The following is a 19,077-nucleotide window of genomic DNA, read 5'->3' as shown; positions in this document are numbered from 1 at the left end:
CTGAACTGACGTTGTGCAGCAAGGTGCAGCAGCCTCTCAGCTACAAACGACATGGCTTTGCTGGCTCTTTTTCCAGCCGAGTGGTCATTTTATGGCGCTTTCACACACAGCACGTCGTTTCCAGCTTTTCAGGACCCTGCGAAAAGCAGCATCGGAGTCAGGGGAAGAAGTTCAGGGGAGTGTGAAAGCCTTCACGGACCTCAAACGTGACAAAACGAGGGAAACTGCCTGCCTGCTGCAGGCGTGAGGTGGCAAAATACGGGGGAAGAAACTTATCCAGCGGTACCCCGAGGAGAAATCCCTCGGGGACACCTGCTCCTCACGGCCGCCCTCGTGTGGGGCCCCACCCGCTCCCTCACGCTGCCAGCCGCCGAGGCCGAGGAGGAGGAAGATGAAGAGGAGGAGGAAGATGAGGAAGAGGAATATGAGGAGGAGGAAGGCGAGAGGGGAGCGAAAGAGCCGGGGGAGCCCGCGGAGCCTCCCCGCCCGCCCTCTCCCCTCAGCATGGCCGGCGGCGGGATGGCGGCGGCGGGCAGCGAGGGGCTGAGGCGCCCGGCCGCCGGAGGAAGAGGAGGAGGAGGAGGAGGAGGAAGAGGAGGAGGGCATGAGCGCCCGGCGGGCCGCTCTGACGTTTTGATCCCTTCCGAGAACTTAACAGGATCGCCGAGCCCTCGGAGCGGCTTTTCCCGCTGAGCCGGGCTCAGGCGGGCGGGCTTTGGCCCTAATCCGCCCGGGGGCGGCCGCGCCGGGCCCGGCCCCGCCGGGGAGCTCCGGCGCTGGAGCCGGAGAGGAGCCGGAGCCGCGGATATCGCCGCGGATATCGATATATCGCTATATCGCTCGCCCCCGGAGCCGGTCTGGGCGGAGGGAGGGAGTTTGTGAGCGCCGACAGCGGCACGGAGAGCGCCAAGGGTGAGTTGGAGGAGGAGGTGTGGGGCTGCGGCACCTCTCCGCCTGCCCTCCGCCGGGCTCACAAGTTTGCCGGGGAAGCGTAACTTTCATGCTCTTTTTATTTTAAGCGTTAATTTAATTAATTCACAGAAAGATCTGTGGGGTCGAGGGGAATCGCCCCACTCTCAGTGCCTAAGGCACCTGTCTGGTCAGCGCCCCTAACTTCCCTGCTGTCTGCCGCCTGTGGGGTGAGCCTGAGGTTGCCCCACATGCTGCCAAGAAAATGGTAGCAGATGCCACAGGGCAAGCTCCTTTCTTGGGGTTCCTGGAGCTCCCGCTAAACTGGTCTTGTTTTGAGCGATATGACATCTCTTGCAAAATGTGTGAGGTGTAAACCAGTCCGCGGCGTGCCTACGAGTGTGCAAGATACAATAATTAGTATAAACAGTGTCTTTCTCTAAAGCATACTCTACTCACTTGCTAAAAGCCAAAGGGAAGATGAGGAAAAATGACTTGAACACTGCTTCAGATCCCTGGAAAAATGATACTCAATGCAAATGTTGGTACTGTTTAATAATGGACTATTTTTACTGTATTTTCTACATTCAGAGTTGTTTCAATCAAAGCAAGGAGTAAGAAGACTATTATAATTAAAAATCTATAATTTATACTGTTACAATTGAGTAAATTTGAGTTTCAAATGTTAGTTTTTTGCAATAGCATAATGTTGCCTTTTTTCTGCACAGTTATTTTTTTCTCTTGATTTTTTTTATATCATTTTCTTTGAGTGTGCATGCTAAAACCACCCGATTAGAAAAATTCACAGTTCACGTGATAATGGGACTGTCAGGATGTCTAAGCAGCAAAGGTAATCAGTGGTAAACAAGCAGTGAAAGGTACGAGAGAAGAGCACATCAGCTTTACAAAATTATACACCATACTTCCATGTCAGCGTCTCTCAGCTTTGCCTCCTGTGTGCCTCTGCTCATCCCAGCCTTTGTCATCCAGTTTGCACCCAAGCTCTGTCATTTCAGTTCAGCACGTTATCCTGCAGGCTTCTCCAATGTTGCCATCTCTTGGCATTAGCATCTGTTAAATCCCCTTCTGCGGAAAGCCTTGCTACTGCATGTGAGACATGGCACAAATTGCCTCTCATGCTTTCCTTTCCTAGCCGAGTGGGATGGCTGTGGTAGTTTATATAGAGTGGGAAGGGAGCAAGTTGGAATGGGTAGCATTCATACACATGTATGCATATAGATGTATTTTGTAAATACTGTTACAGTGAATCTGATATGTTTTTGCAACATTCATTCCCCTCTTATGTTCACTTTTAACACTAACTGCACTGACAAAGATGTTGGCAGAACTGCTAAGTTTTAGCTAGCGGTTAGAGAAGCCTTGCAGTGCTTATTTTCCATACATAAACATGGATACCTGCATCATTACTGGCAACAGAAAGAATGCAATGTGCCTTGGTTGTCCAGTCAACTGTAATTTGTAACATACTGCGCTGTAATTTACAATACTATGTTCAATATACACAGCTATTTTCTGCTCAACAGTTTCCACTCTAAGAATAACAAATTCACAGGAAAAGTTCTGGGAAAAATAAAAAAGAGTAAATCTTAGAAAATTGACATATATTACTAATAATTCACAGGTATAGAGGGAAGCCCAAACCAAATAATTATATTTATTTAAAATATTGTTTTGCTACTTCAAGGCATCAAGGACCCAGCCATGAAATGGATCAAGGATAACCATATTCATTTCATTCTAAAACTATAAATTATACTTATATGAATGTGCAGTGTCATAATCCACGCACATCCTGGAGTACCTATGAGGAAAAGTGTTTGTTGGACAGATCTTCAGTACTGGGGTTAGTAGGCTGTGCATATAAATGACAGGCACTTCCAGGAGAAAGTGCCCATGGACTATTGAAAATGCAATACGATTTAGCAGGTAATCTTAAAAATGGTAATTTTGAAAGAGCTCACAGGGTTTAAGAACTGGTGTTTTAAGCTGTTAGGTATCATGGTTGATGAGGGCATGGTGGTGCAGCCTGCTTATTATTTTTTTAGCCCCTTGGACTCGCTCCAGTAGCCTTTATACAAAGCTCATTTCCATGAGGGTTTACCAGAGTTAAATCTGCAGGTTAATTTAGAAAACTCTAAGACACTGAAAGAAAAAGTTGCACCACGTCTTCAAATCATAGAGTTACCTCAGGGTCCAGTTCTCCAGTCCTAGAAATCCATTTTTGCCTGTACTGGTTGATATGTTTGCCTGTACGGGTTGAACTGCTGACTGTCATGAATAACGTACACCACTCACGTATAGCTGAACTACAACTACTGCAAAGTGATGTAACAAGGATTATGTAGGTGGAGGTCAAATCCCAAAATAAATCCCAAGGACTTACCAGGGTTGAACCCGAGAGGCTGTGTGAGGATTTGGAAAGTGTTTTAACTAAAATGATGTAAGCGATCTGATGCAGCTTATCGCTGCTTCCAAAGCAATAAGTAAAACATTTGTCAAAGTCTTAAGAACAGCAGTATATTACCAACTACACAAACACGTAAGATCCATTATAAAGTCAGAAGTAAAGTCACCTTTACTCTGTGGCAGTGATAAATAATTCACCTTGAAAAGCTGTTTCTGAATTCTGCCGTATTACCTGTTTGTAGTCCTTTTCATCTGAACAAATAAGCTTTAAGAATATTAAGTGGTGGTGTAAACAGCTTGATCTGGCATCATTATTTGATAAACAATGATGTTTGTTTCACATCAGAGGTTTTAATAGATATTTGCTTTCTCATATTCTCATATTTTAGGGACATATTCTGAAACATATAGAGTTTTAGGGACATATTCTGTCCAGAAGTGGAACTGTTAAAGTAGCTCAAACGTGGCGTCTTGATGGAGGGAGAATATATTAAATCCAGCCTCTTTCACGGATGTTTCACCTCATATGTATTACACAATTTTGACAGGCTACCTACCCAGTTGGTTTTGGTGGCTTAGCTGATAGCCAGCAACTTCCTAAATTTGATGTAATTTGTAACATTTAAATGTATACCTGTGTGTTTTTATTCGTTTGTTTGTTTCTGCTGGGCATGTGCAGAATTATCAAAATCCTAACCTGTGAAGCTGCTCAGAGGCCACCCCTGCAGCTGCCCTAGTGTGTATTGTCAGGGTACAGCAAACCCGTGAGAACGTACATGTGAGTGTGTCCTGCAGTCTGTTTTGGCAGTCACTTTTGGCCAGGAGTTAGACGCCTACTGATTTCCAGTCTCCTATTTTAGCTTCAGTCATTTCTTCTTGGCTGGTGTTCCTTCTCAGCATCGTATTCTCGGGTACCTGATTTTCTGCATGCCTTCTGTAGGGAGCCTGGGTGCTCAACTTGGGAAAGCCACTGAATGGTGGCCTTCCTAACAGATACATCCTGCAGCCTTCATACCTGTAGTCCTAAGTCTTTAATATTACAAAGAAATGAATAGGACCTAGTTTTCAAAATTAGGAAATGCTTATGTGAATCTGAAGCTTTCATTTGTCACTTGAACTCATGGTTGCTGTTAGACAACTGGCTGCCTTGATGAAATGGGTCTCTTATACCAAACAGTGCATATAAAAGAATTTTACATAAAATATCAGTTGCAGCTTAATCTAGAAGGAAGAGTACTAAACAGTACTTGGACTACTTGCATTTGGAATAGGGAGAGCTATCACTAATTTGTAATTTATTATATTTTTAGTAGGATAGCACATACTTCTCACTTGTCTCTTGTTTCAGTCTCAGTGATTTACACACCAAAAAGCAATATTATGGAGTGTGGAATTATTATTATCTCTTTCAGGTTAGTGTAATTGGTAACAAGGAAAGAAATACTGACTGAGGAAGCATGTGAGAACTCTGTGTAAGTCACAGGTAAAGATGTCATTCTTTCAAGAACTTGGATTATTTCAGGCAGGTTTTATTTTGCTTTCCAACACCAGACAATTCTTCACTTCTGAAAAACTGTGGCAACCTGTGGCAGTTTCTGTTTTCTGTGGTGTGACTCAGCGTGCTTAAACAGAAGTCACTGAGTTCTGGAAAATTAAAAATCGTGAGGATAGTTTAAGGATCCAGTTCTTCAAATTTCTTGCCCCAAACTGGATAACTAGGCTTAGGCTCGCAGGACTATCTATCTGTCTGCCTACCTGCTTACCTGCCTACCTACATATTTGCTTATCTACCTCTGTATCTAGGTAACTTTCTTGTGAGCTAGATACCTGTTTTGAGTGCCTACCATGGACTTATCAGACATGTCAGCCTTTAGGCAGTCAAGTTTTACCCTCAGTGTAATTTCCAGCGTTAAATATTCAGGGCAGGCAGTGTACCTACGAGCTTGGGGAAAAAAGCAGGAGGGGTGGAGGGGAAAGCTGTTTTTGTCTGTTACCATCCAACTCTATTGTATTAATTGGCAATAAATTACAATAATTTTCCTTGAGTCAAGTCTGTTTGGCCTGTGACAGTAATTGGTAAGTGATCTCCCTGTCTTTGTCAACCCACGAGCTTTGTCATCTTACTTTCTCCCCTGGATTGTTGAGAAGGAGTGAGAAAGCAGCTGGCAGCCAACCAAGGGCAACTCACTGCAACAGCTGTCTTAAAATAAAAAGATGAGCTCTGTGCTGTTCTTAAAACTGTCTTGTAAGCATCCACTTTTTGTGACAGGTTTAGGCTCGCGGACCCCAGCTGGCGCTGTCTGAAGAGCCCTCCAAACGGTTTGGGAGGAGCCTCACGCCACTGCAGCGTTTTCCTGCTGGCTGACTCCTGGCAGCACCAAGATCACTGTGAGCTGCTGCCTAGACAGTCTCTGGCCGGGTCTGGATGCAATTTCATGGAATTTGGAAGAGATAAGCATTTCAAAACACACTTATTGTTAGGAACCTTGGAGGTCTAGAAGGAACAAATACTTCTTTATCAGCCTGTAATCTGTCAGAATTTCACGTGCTTCATGCAAGGCCGACTATGTTTATTCAGGTCTCACCACCTTCCCTGTACCCAAATCCCTGCACTGGTTATTTCTGCCAGTCCTGTGCTCCATCTCCCTCCACCACAGCTGGGCTTGCATGGCACAATTTAATAATTCTTCCTCACTTCTTCCAAAAATATATCAATGTGCTTTACTGCTTAATGGTGGGCTTGTGCTTCTGTGATTTGTTCTCTCTGCCTTTCCTCCATTCTAGTGCAGAATAGGGGTTCAGATTGCAGTGTATATTGAATTGAGATTTTACAGCTGGAATCGCTGTAAGGGCTCTGAAGTGAGCTCCGCTTGCCCACATATTTTTATTTTATAATAAAATCTAAAATTTTTAATAAAATATCTCCAATAAAATATAACAATAATTAACAATAAAAGGCTTCTTATTCATTGCCTTTCTTGATCAGTCTTGCCGCGGTATTGTTCAGGGGTATATTTTGTTTAAGGGCAGGACTAAGAGTATTCCAGATGGGTCTGCACTGTTGTTTCATGGAGCAGTTTTAATATTCTTTGTGTTATTAACACTACCCATGTATACATCTTCCCTCATCTTGTTAGCTATTGTGTCAGCAGGCCTGCTTGGCACTGAGCAGGGCATTTCGCTGAGCTGTACGTGATAATGTTCAGGTTCCCTTTGTGAGAGCACACGGTTAGTTTGGGAGCCCATAAGGTTGTACTTTACATGCTTTTTACCGGCATGCATTGATTTGCATTTCCCTACATTGCATGTCACTTGCCATCAAGTCGAGAAATTGATCTAGCTGATGTGGGTCACTGAAGTTCCCTGCACTCCTCTTGTTTCTGCAGTACTTTTTGCCATCCTGAGATCTTGGCTCACTGCTCGTTCTTTTCATCCACGCCATTAATGTCGGGTATTCACATGGAAGCCTGAGGAATATTGTTCTTAAACTTCTGCAGTGGTGAAGGTTGACTGTTCAGTCCTGTTGCTGCTTTCTGTCTTCTTAGCTAGCTTTTCATCCAAAGTAGTGTTGATTTTATATCCTGCAGCTTGTTTTGTTTCTTCAGTAGCCCAGCTTTTGTAAGTCTAAATAAAGCGTGCAACTGTTTGCTGTACTCACTACTCCACAGGCGTATTCAAAACATTGCAGGAGATTAGCAATATCCAGCATCTATTAGTGGTGTCTAATTCCAGATTAGTAATATCTAATTCCAGCAGATTAGTAACATCTGGAGAAGCCATGCCAGTTTCAAGCTTACGGATATACTTACAGAGGCAATGTTTCTTTTTAGTGAGGTACTACCTGTTGCTGGTAGCAAATTAGCTACGTCATCCCTGGATTTCAGAAGGTTTTTATTATCTCATACTCCTATTGTCTTACCAGAGATACTCATTTTGTTGGATATCATAAGCCAGGTGACTTTAGTTTAAGAACTGCTGTAGATAGACATCAATCTGATTGTGAATCATCACAACTAATGACGGGGTTATTGTTGTGTTAGCTGGCAGAACTAGTGAAGATCTTAACTCAGTGCTAATTTTGTGTTGGAAATGCATCCTTAGAACAAAGTTAGTGCTTTGTTACTTAAGAATTGTTCTGCTTTTCTCACCATCGGGTTTTTGAAACTTTGAAGTAGAATAAAGTGGAAGTCTAATGAGGTACCTGGGGAATACATTATGCTGTTGAGTGAAGAGTGACAACTCTCCTGCAATGTGACGGAGAATTCCATTTCGGTTTAAGGAAAAAATTGATTTGGCTGAGCTTTAAAGGAGAGTAGTGACTATACAGTGCAGTAAAATTCAAGCAACTCATGCCACCTTACTCCAAAGCTCCATTTCGTTAGACTTAGCGTAGCTCCAAGCAGTGGAAATGCAACAGGCAGCAAGAGCAACTATTAGTAGGAAGAAGCAATTTGCTGCTGTGCCTTTTGTCTGTGCACAATAATTTGCCAGCAGGAAGCATGCTGCTCTGTTTTTAAATGAAGTGCTCATAACTCCCTGCCCACTGCGTTGTAGCCTCCCATTATAACATTGAGTTTTGGGACCTGGGCAGTGAGAGCGTAAATGGTAGGCTACTTTTGCAGGTTTTGGTATGCTGAACTTGAAAGAAATCAGTAATGACTAAAGGAAAACCACATTTTAATCTTATCTCAAATTATGTTCAAATTAATATTTGAGAAATGGCAGTTAAATGCTCACTGCTGGGGCAAAATAAACATTCAAATCACCAAATCGCCATTGTGCATAACCGATCTATTTCTGTGGTACAAGGTATGTAATAGGAGCAATAATTATAACTCAGAAATGATTAATGAAAATTTTTCCTGGAGATAAGAGATTTTTGGTACTATATTTACTTTGAAACAGATTCATTTGACTGGTTAATTTATTAAAATATTTCTCTCTCAAAGGCTGAATTGTTTGAAAACAAATCATATTCATTGATATTTATAATGGATATACAGTAACAATTCAAAATGTTTTTTGAACATACAAAATTGATTCATTTTGTAAGAATGTTTCAATTAACATTTTTATATGTAGTTATATTTTTAGCATAAATTATCTTTGCTTCAGGAATCAGTTCTTCGGAGTGAACATTGAAATCTGAGAGTGGGTTGAAAGATCTCGTTATTTTTTTATATCAGTATGTCATAGAAATGCTTGTTTTTTCCCTAGAAAAGCTTAAGTTAGCTGATATGTATTTAAAAACTGACACAGTTTTGTATTTACTGAAGAAAAATGAGAAATTGGAAACACTAACCAGGTTTCCAAGAGTTAAATAAGGTAAATGGGGACTATTTCTAGACTCATTTCATTATGTCTGGCTGTCATATTGTGTGTGTAAATAACAATGGCTATTCTTTAAATGGTTGAATTTGCTTTTTACCATTGTGTTGGTTTAGTAAATCACTGTTTTTAAGAACTCATCACATTACTCTAGCAGCCTTCACAAAACGTGTTTTTTCTTCTTTTTCAGCTATCATTTAGATGTTAATATGTAAAGCAAAATGGCAAAAATCAACACCCAGCACTCCTACCCTGCTATGCACAGACTGTCTGTCAGAACTACTGATGAAGATATTGAAAGGATTGAAAATGGCTTTATCAGGTAACGTATTCATTTCATCACAGTCACATTGCTGCATAATTTGCAAGAAGACAGGTTGCTGCATATATTGTGACAGTCCTCTGGCTCTGCATTTTGGAAGTGTTATACCACATCACTGTTGACCCAGTGTATTTAACTGACTTAGCAGTGTATATCCAAAGTACAGAAGAGACAGCGATAAGAAGGTTATCATGGCTTGTAGTTTTGGATCTAGAACCTGTATTACCTCAGGAATAAACTCATCTTCACTTTAGTGGTAATTATAACAGCTCAATAAGGAGAAACATCTTTCTTGAGTCACCATGCAGCTTGCAAGAACCTGTGTTTGGAGTGTGCTTGGGATTTGGAGAAAAAAGGATCCTCCCAGTGCCATGCAGTGAAAAGCCTTAGGGAGGTTTTTAAAAGCAACCTCTTCAAACTGCCTGGCTCCTGTGATAGGGAACATATATAGCATATTAAGGTATCAACATTTTTGTAGTGTCTTTTCAGAGCCTCTCACTGTACAGATGAAGTGTAATGGTTTCTTTACCTCCACTTTCCCCTGTTTCAATAGTTTTGAAGTAACTGCTTAAAATAAAACTACTTAAAAAGCCCAGTGTGCTTAGGACTTATTTTTCACACAGCACCAGTCATTTCTTTAGTCTGGGCAAATGCTGCTGGGCCTGCTGGAAAGTGTCTCATGATCCACAGCACCTGTACAGGCTTGAAAAAGTGGCCTGCTTTTGGCTTGTGGTTAACCACCTCAGCTATGGGGTCCTTTTCAGGTGGTCTCTTGCTGATCAACTGTGCACCCAGACCAGAGTATTCAAAAGCCTATAGGTATAATAGGACTGCCTGGGTTATGATAATTTTGGATTGCATGCTCCTAGCATGTAGTATGGGTGTGATCCCTGTCCTCTTCAGATTAGTCTTTTTTTTTTTTTTTTTTTTCCTTCCTGCTTTGCTTACATGATACCTTCTGGCATGTAGGTGTAAAAATGGAGCTGCTTTTATTCTGTGCAGTATGGCTTGCTTGACTTAGTTATACTACCTTGTGGTGTTGGGGAGATTTGGAAGGGCCGGGTCACTTTGTCTCCATTTACAGTCATACCTCAGAAACAGGGAAAACACAGATTGAAATGAGCATTTCCTTCCTTATGTTCTTTTCTTTTTTTTTTTGGGGGGGGGGGGGGGAAGTGGGGTAGAGAATATTAGTGATTGGCAGCTCACTCACAAAATGGTCCTACTAGCAGGGATGTGAGAGTGTGGTTATAAAGATTTAAATGTAGAATTAAATCACTGCAGTCACCTGCAGTTTCAGAGGCAATGACTTATGACAGGTAAAGGGACTGAAATATGAATTGCACTTTATCATGATAAGTGTGGTCTTGAAGAGACATTTATTTAAAATGAAGTTTGTTGTGGTCAGCATTAATTACAGGAGTAAGTAGGTGAGTAAAAAGATACAATCTCACTCTGTAAAAGAGATCACGGTTTAAGGTTTAAGTTTTTTTTTTTTTTTTTTTTTTTTAAAGGGAGGATTAATGTTTTTGGCTCAGAGGTTTAAGGTTTTTGGCTCACTGAAGTGATTGCCAGTGAGTATATATAATACCTTTGTAATGCCGCTGAAAAAAAATTGTATATATATGGGCAAAACTACGTATGATTGTATTCATTAGAACACAAATGTATTTTAGACTGTTCAATCTATAAGAATATGATTATTATTTACCAGAAGACAAATTTTTAGCTTTTTATAAGACAGAAGTCTTTCATTCCGTTTAATTTGGCAAAAGTTAATCCTTTTTTCCATGAAAAGAAAATGTGAATTAAAGCCAAGGGAGAGACTGTAAATGCATCTGGAAGGCTGGGAGCTTGAAGATAATAAAACGCGTTTCATTTATTATCTGTCACAAACATCAAAGATGGTTTCTGTTTCCAGTTCCATACTTAAAGCTTCAGTCATTGTCAAACAGAGGCTTCCACTTTCAGACCTTCATGTTGGAGACGGTTGTGGGACATTGGTCTTTAACCTCATCCAAGGAAGAATTCTGATACGCATTTTTCAAATTCAGGTTAGCATGTTCTAAAACTATAGACAATAGGAAAACAAAACAAAACAAACCAAACCACGGGTTTTCTGGACTAGTGAAACTTCTTATCTTCCTCTGACTCCTGTTGGCTGTAGTTCAACAAAGCAATTAAGCACATTACTTAGTTCCCATTAAAGTCAGTGAGTGTTAAATTTATGCTTAATGCTAAGGATGTGCTTAAGTGCTTTTCTGCTGTGGAATGTGGTACTATCAAGGAAAAGCACTTACTGAAACAATTAACAGGAAGCTGCTGGTGGTCTTTAAACTGTTGTTATCTGTTATACCAGAGATAGTGATACATATGCCCATATTCTTGTAGTGTAGTGCTGTAAACCCAGTCCATTTAGTAAAACAAAAATCAGCAAAACAAAAAATAATAAATGGGTCTTGATTTTTAAAATCCAGCCTCTCTGTAGAAATGGCTCACATAGGAGAGAGCACAATAGCTTACAGACATGGTTTTGCTATCTAAATTTTGGAAATGGGATTCAGGTGTGCCTTGTAGACATCTGGATTTCTGTGTCTTTATGTGAGTAGGTGTCTAAGTTTGTACTAGCGTCAGTGGAGACCTAGTCAATAATAGTCAGTGGAGCCTAGGGAGCTGTTCAGTTTACCCTGAATTTGACTGGCTTTTCAGGCTCCTTTGACTGTGTTTATTATGAGAGGTATTTGGTTGCATAAACACAGGCATCTAAAGCTATTTGAAATACCGTAAGAGTATTTGAAGCATCTAGCTGGCACTAAAGTGAGACCTCTATACTAGACTCCTCTATTGAAGCAAGTGAATCATATCCTAAGATCTCAATTGACTATAATGGGAATATAGGGATAGCTTATATTAGACACCTGAATTTAGGTGACTGCCATCTGGAGCTAAATCTTGCTCTTGAAGTCTGGCTCCCAGTTATTACCCCAAAGGGCTTTGCCCATTCCTCTTGAACTGATCAAAACATCAGAACAGTCTCCACTAAATGAAAGTTCTGGGTTATTTCCATGCATTTTCGGTGAAAATAGTCTTCTGGGGTTTACTTCATGAACTTTGTGCAAACGTAGAGCCAAATTAAGGCAAGGGAAGGGTACAGAGCAGGTGCTAATGTAAATATCCTTCCTAGAGTTTACTCCGATAGACAGCTCGAAAGCATGGGAATAAATTGGTCTTTAGAAAGCTGAAAAGTGTACGTTTCCCTTTTTGAGAAATGGAGCAAAAAGTATTTTTCAGAGTAAGTTGAGGGGCGCTGTCATCTGCCGGTGTTTCTACTTTGTAGCCTGCTCTCTGTTTCTTGGTACACCATGTATTCTCTTCTCATGTTGATTTCTGACTGTGTAACAGCCTTGGACAGTAATGGCAGTGGTTACTGTTTTGCTGCGGATACCAGACAAGCTCATGGAGTCCAGACAGGAATGAGTTTGTGTTTGTAAGAATAAAGTAAAAACTAGGCCATGTGTGTTGAACATGTTGCATCAAAAGCCCAATCTGTAACTGTATCTTTCACAGAATCATCTAGGTTGGAAGAGACCTCGAAGATCACCTAGTCCAACCTCTGACCTAACACTAACAAGTCCTCCACTAAACCATACCACTAAGCTACATTTAAACATCTTTTAAAGACCTGCAGGGATGGTGACTCAACGTAAAGCCAGTTGACAAATGAGGCCTCTTGTGTTATCTGCACATGGTTAAGAAAAACCAGAAATGAGCACGTGAGTTGTACAAGAGGGATTTATAATAATGGAAGAAAGAGATTATTTTAGGTTTACTTTTCAATTTGCATTTGTGTGAATGAAAGTGGAATATGTTTATGATTGCTCTATAATGTTGGACAGGTGCTTTCTTAAGGTTTACCTGGCAGAGCCCTTTGTGTATTACTTGTAAAAGTAAAATGCAAGCCCTTTAGTGTTGTCCACAAAATTATTTTAATTTTCATGAGTTGTCTGTATGTTATAACTTTTTTTTGCAAGGTAAACCTGAATTTACATATCAATTTTTATATTTAAATATAACATAAACCTAGTTATAGAAAATCTTGATGCACATATAGAATAATACAATCAAGCAATCAAACTAAAATAAGGAATTCAAATTTTCACTAGTTGAGTCCACAATCAAATGTGATTCCAATAGTTGTGTCTGAGAGTTTTGCCTTTTTTTTTTCCTACAATTTAGCAGGCTTTTTTGGAGCATCAGATACAAATTTTTCACAGAGTACGTCTGATCACTCCTTGGTAAGAATCAGACCGGAGAGTAATTAAATAATTGAAAAGTTTTAACTGGTTTTATGGGACTGTGAATCAGATTTGAAGGTCTGTTAAGCATGTTGATTTTTTTTTCACCTAGATTAAAACATTATTTCTTCAACATACCTCTGGCTCTAGACACCAAAAGCCATACCCTGAATTTTTTCCAGAATCAAAGCAAAAACTTTTTTTTTTTTTTTTTTTTTTTAGAATGTCAGTAAATCCTCTGTAGTTAGTGCTTGCAGGAGGATAGAAAGTTGGTAAAACTTCATGTTACAGAAATACAAAGTATGATGAGCCTGTGTAGGGACAGTGGAGCACACCTTTCCACATTGCTGAGGAATATAGAGTTGATGATCCTGCACACGAAGCACTTAACAGATGATGTAGTTAGCAAGCATGACTCTGTGCTGATGAATGGAGCTAGAGGCACAGTATTGCTTTTGGTACCTGCATTCTTAGCCTCTTGCATATTGTCAGCAGATGCCCAAACGGAATAATATCAGCAATAAAGGAGAACGTAAATAAAGAAGTGTACAAAAAAAGAAATAAGGCTAGTTAACAGTGCCTTTTGGATAGCAGTTCTCACCTCCTGCTTGGCTCTTGTTCCCACTAATAAACCAGCACAGTTACATCAAAATAGAACATTGCATGGTGTTAAATTTGTTTCACTGTGCTCATGGAGGCTAATAAAATTGAAATAGATTTTCCTCTGAAACTTCAGCAAAAATCTGTTTGGCCTGATTTCCTGGGCCTGACTTCTGTGTCAAGTTTTCTTCAACAGGCTGAGAAAAAAAAAAAAGAAAAGAAAAAGAAGAAAAAGTTATTTTCTGAGAACTCTTTCTGTCTCCTTTAAAAATGTATTTTCAGGACTCAAATAAATAAGAACAGTAGCAATGTTAGAATCCATTGCTGTCTAAGATCACACAAAAATTATATTTTCCTCTAAAGAGAAATATAAAGTCTTTAAAACAGGCATAGCAGTGCCATCTAAAAGACTGTCTTGTGTAGTATCATCTCCTTGACAGGAATGTAGGCAGATTCTCCAGGAAAACAAATAAATAAATACATAAAAGTTTTGTGTGTGTGTGTGCAAACTGCAGGTATCTACAAAATACTCACCTTTAATACTCTCCCAGCATCCAGCTTAGCAGAATTTTCTGAATGTGGACTCTGTGTATCTTGTTGTCCTTAATGTATTTCTGTCCTATGAGTTTGCTCATCCTCCCCTACAAGCCGTGTTAACATTGGCATCCATGATACTCGTAGCACCCACCACATAAACTAGGTTATAAAACTTTTTCAATACTAACCAGCATCTTTTGGTGCTTTGTATTAGAAGAGGAGAATAAAACGGTTAAGAATTTCACGGTTCAGGTGGAAAAGTTAGAGACCTGCTGCTCCACCTGGACTGTCACAAGTCTATGGGGCCAGATGGGATCCACCCAAGGGTGCTGAGGAACTGGCAGATGTGATTGCCAAGCTGCTTTCTACCATCTATCAGCAGTCATGGTCATCCAGAGAAGTCCCAGATGACTGGAGACTTGCTAATGTGACACCCATCTATAAGAATGGTCATAAGGAGGACCCAGGGAACTACAGGCCTGTCGGCCTGACCTCGGTGCCAGGAAAAGTGATGGAACAGGTCATCTTGAATGCAATCACGCAATGGATCCGGGACTACTGGGTGGGGGATCTGGCCCAGTCATCATGGGTTCATGAAAGGCAAGTCCTGCCTGACCAACCTCATCTCCCTCTGTGACTGGGTGAACCGCCTGGTGGATGAGGGAAAGGCTGTTGATATGGTCTACCTAGACTCCCACAGTGTTCTGCTGGAGAAGCTGGCAGCCCATGGCTTGGACAAGTGCACTCTTTGCTGTGTTAAAACCTGGCTGGGCAGCCAGGCCCAGAGAGTGGTGGTGAACGGAGTGAAATTCAGCTGGTGACAGGTCACCAGTGGTGTTCCCCAGGGGTTGGTGTTGGGGCCCATCCTCTTTAACATCTTTATTGATGATTTGGGTGAGGGAATTGAGTGCACCCTCAGTAAGTTTGCAGACGACACCAAGTTTGGGGGAAGTGTCGGTCTGTCAGAGGTTAGGAAGGCCCTGCAGAGGGACCTGGACAGGTTGGATCGATGGGCAGAGGCCAATGGGATGAGGTTCAACATAGCTAAGTGCCGGGTCCTGCACTTTGGCCACAACAACCCCATGCAGCGCTACAGGCTTGGGGCAGGGTGGCTGGAAAGCTGTGCAGAGGGAAAGGACCTGGGGGTGCTGATTGATGCTCTCCTGAACATGAGCCAGCAGTGTGCCCAGGTGGCCAAGAAGGCCAAGGGCATCCTGGCTTGTATCAGGAATAGTGCAGCCAGCAGGACCAGGGAGGTGATCATCCCCCTGTACTCTGCTCCGGTGAGGCCGCACCTCGAGTGCTGTGCTCAGCTTTGGGCCCCTCACTACAAGAAGGACATGGAGGCCCTGGAGCGTGTCCAGAGCAGGGCTACGAAGCTGGTGAAGGGCCTGGAGCACAAGTCCTGTGAGGAGCGGCTGAGGGAACAGGGCTTGTTTAGTCTGGAGAAGAGGAGGCTCAGGGGAGACCTCATTGCTCTCTACAACTACCTGAAAGGAAGGTGTGGGGAGCTGGGGGTCGGCCTCTTCTCACAGATAACTAGTGATAGGACTAGAGGGAATGGCCTCAAGTTGTGCCAGGGGAGGTTCAGGTTGGAAATTAGGAGACATTTCTTCTCAGAAAGAGCAGTCAGGCATTGGGGCGGGTTGCCCAGGGAGGTGGTGGAGTCACCATCCCTGGGGGTGTTCAAGGAAAGGTTGGACGTGGCGACTAGGGACATGGTTTAGTGGGTGACATTGGTGGTAGGGGGATGGTTGGACCAGGTGATCTTGGAGGGCTTTTCCAACCTTAATGACTCTGTCATTCTGTGGTACCATGAGTTGCTATCTCTGGTAGCTTGGTTGTTAGAGTAGAATTTTTAAAGTTTAAATTCTTTGTTTGTCAGCTTCTCTGCTGTGAGTACATGCAAAACTGAGTTGCTAATTATCCTGTTGTGGGCACTCAAAATGCTGTTGCCAGTTCTTATGAAGTTACTGCAAGTATCATATTCAGTGTTTTCCTGGCAATGCAGATTAACAGTGAGAATTCTTGTTTGCATTACGAAAGGGGAAAAATGTGATCTTTGATGTGTTAAAGTCTTCTAAAATGAATCCCGAAGAATGAAAAACACAGAGAAGTTTTGATAAAGTCCTGGTTCCAATGAAGACAGTTCCAAAACTCTATTACTGAAAGATAAAACTAAATTTTCATCCTTTTTCATCTTTTTTTTTTTTTTTTTATTTCTAATTATTTCACTGCTAATAAGCAGTCTTACAATTACAGGAACTCATGCAAGTTGGCAGACACTGCACATAACAGTATAATCACTGTCTGCAGTTTCACGCAACTGTGATGCTGTATTATTTTTTGCATATGCCAGTGTCCTGAGGTGCCTCATCTCATCACTACCAGAGTAGCTTTGAACATCTGTAGCCTCTTTTCCTATACAATAGGTGGAGTTTCACTGACGAAGCGGGCAGCATTACGCCTTCAGTTATGCAGCTGGTGGCAGTAGGCTGGTAAGAACAACAGTGATGCTGCTCAGCATAAACTACAGTAAAATCACAGTTTTTCTCTTTCGATCCAAGCAACAGTGAAATGAAAAGGGGTGCCTATTTCCATTGAGCCATGTGAAGGAACAACAGTGATAGAAATTTCAGACTGTTAAACTGAAACAATGTTTGGGAGAACAAGACTGAAAAAAGCAGTGGGCAGTCACTTCAAAGCCCCCTGGAGATGTTCTCCATGTTAAAGGAAAGCTACTCATGTGCTTTCATGAGCTGACAGAGTAGCAAATGTGCTTCCCCTAGTTGTGTATCTGTACACCAGAGTCATATTGACCAGTCAGAAATCTGCTTCTGAGCTTGCTGGCACAGATGGCAGAGCCTCCACTGACTTCATTTGGTATTGGATGGCTCCAGAAAAGTGGGAATATAGGCTTAGCGTTATATTTATCAAATGCATGCCATATTACTAGAAAGAGGACAATTTGCCGCACAGTTTTCTGATGCAGTAGAGTTAAGAACTGGTTGGAGGAAGATTTGCAGTAGGCTATATATAATTAAAAAAAAAAATTTGCTTTTGCAGAACCCATTCGCTGTGTGAGGATACGTCTTCAGAACTGCAGAGAGTCATTTCTGCCGAGGGAGGGCATTTATCTGGATCCCAGACGAGCTCATTCACAGGCAGGGGAGCAATGGCAAGGTAACACGCTAATTAATACCATTTCCAATATTAACAGGTTGGGAAGAGACTGATCGCTATTTCAAGGTAAAGTAAGAAGAACCATCAGTTTCCAAAGAAAATGGATGGAGTGCAGCTGAAGAAAGTCTATAAAAAGTAACAGAAGGTGCTTTTGACCTTGATTCTGTGCTCATAACTCACTCATTTCTAACAAAAACCTTAGAATACTAGAGATGCTAAATGAGATCACACAAATTAGTCTGATTAAAAAAAAATAAAAAAAATGTTTTTACACAAACAGAACTGAGAATATGTTGAATACTGAGGACATGCATGAAGTGACGCCAGACTGTAAAGTAAATGGATAAGTAAGTGTTTGGCTCTGCTTGATAACTGATACAAAGGTAATTTCATATTAAATAAGATATAATGATGTTTCCCTAGTTGGTAGGTAGCTGTGGCAAGGGAAGAGATAGGGCTTCTGTTTTTAGAATCCAGTTATGTTTATGCTGGATTGGGAGGCTGAGTCAGCAAAGTTCAAGTCAACTATTTGCTTAAGTCATTTACAGATCTTAAAACATAAGCCTGAAATAGAACTTAAAAAACTTGTTATGTCTGCTTTAAAGATTTCCAGCTGAGACAACAGAACTGTCTTCTGATACCACTGTTATACGTGCTACAGAGCATACTCCGTTTAAGCATTGCGTATTTTAAAGAGCAAAGAAAAAGTGCTATAAAACTGGAGTCATTTAGAGTATAGTTTACATTTTAGCCTTTTAGATGGTAGAGAACAAACTTGTGTTTCCGTGTTTGGTTGTCAGATAGTGACACCACTATGTGGAGATTGCAAAGTCTGCAAGAAGTTGATTTTAGGTGGCAGACATGTTTATAGGTGTATGTTTTATAAAAACAGAAAGCATCTAAATGTATAAATTAATATTGAAAGCTTCCTTTTTTAATATTTGTTTTTATTGTTTAATTTTATATGGTGTTTTTTTCAATAGGGTGATGAATCTAGTAATCTCAGTCTTCTATGTGCATCTTTGTTTTTCTTTTGCCTTCCTGGTAGATTTTGAATTCTCTTAATTGTTGGAAATTGTAGGTGATTTATATGCTGCTATGTTGGTATAGGGAGAAAGAGCTAAAAATAACTTTTTCTAATTTCTGATACATAATATTATTCTTGCCTTTATCGTCCTTTTTATTTCCATGTAAGAGTTTCTGGGCAAGATCTATGAGTTAGGCCCTTGATAAATGCAATACAGTTCAAAGCAGGTGTATTTTACCATAAGATTTAACTCGTTCACATCAGAGTCTTTGTAAAGTCTTAGCATATATAATACTAGGTGATGCAGAGGGAACATAAAGAGCTTTCACTGAGTAGCCCAAGGCCTCTGTAAGAAGTTATGGATTGTTCAGGATTTCATTATGGTGTTTTCAGGGACAAGTTTGGGAAATCTGAATTAGCACCACTTATGTTCAAGTGGACTGCTTGTA

General features: G+C 41.0%; 1 protein-coding gene across 4 annotated transcripts in view; it reads left to right on the top strand.

Moving 5' to 3' along the window:
• Positions 1 to 273: 273 nt before the first annotated feature.
• The window catches only part of CNGA3 (cyclic nucleotide gated channel subunit alpha 3), a 36,192-nt gene continuing 17,388 nt past the window's right edge, over positions 274 to 19,077 (top strand). The window contains exons 1-4 of one of the 4 annotated variants that reach the window (XM_040546113.1): positions 274 to 912; positions 4,749 to 4,819; positions 8,855 to 8,986; positions 17,485 to 17,601. In XM_040546113.1, coding sequence (XP_040402047.1) covers positions 8,886 to 8,986; positions 17,485 to 17,601 — 218 coding nt within the window. In that variant the 5' untranslated portion in view covers positions 274 to 912; positions 4,749 to 4,819; positions 8,855 to 8,885. The remainder of the gene's footprint in view (positions 913 to 4,748; positions 4,820 to 8,854; positions 8,987 to 17,484; positions 17,602 to 19,077) is intronic. The other 3 variants (XM_040546047.1, XM_040545861.1, XM_040545962.1) reach the window with 3 other exon arrangements.

This window comes from Cygnus olor, chromosome 1 (genome assembly GCF_009769625.2).
Source record: "Cygnus olor isolate bCygOlo1 chromosome 1, bCygOlo1.pri.v2, whole genome shotgun sequence".
Lineage (NCBI taxonomy): Eukaryota > Metazoa > Chordata > Aves > Anseriformes > Anatidae > Cygnus > Cygnus olor.
Note: the sequence above shows the minus strand (reverse complement) of the source record. Positions and strands in the feature narration are given on the sequence as shown.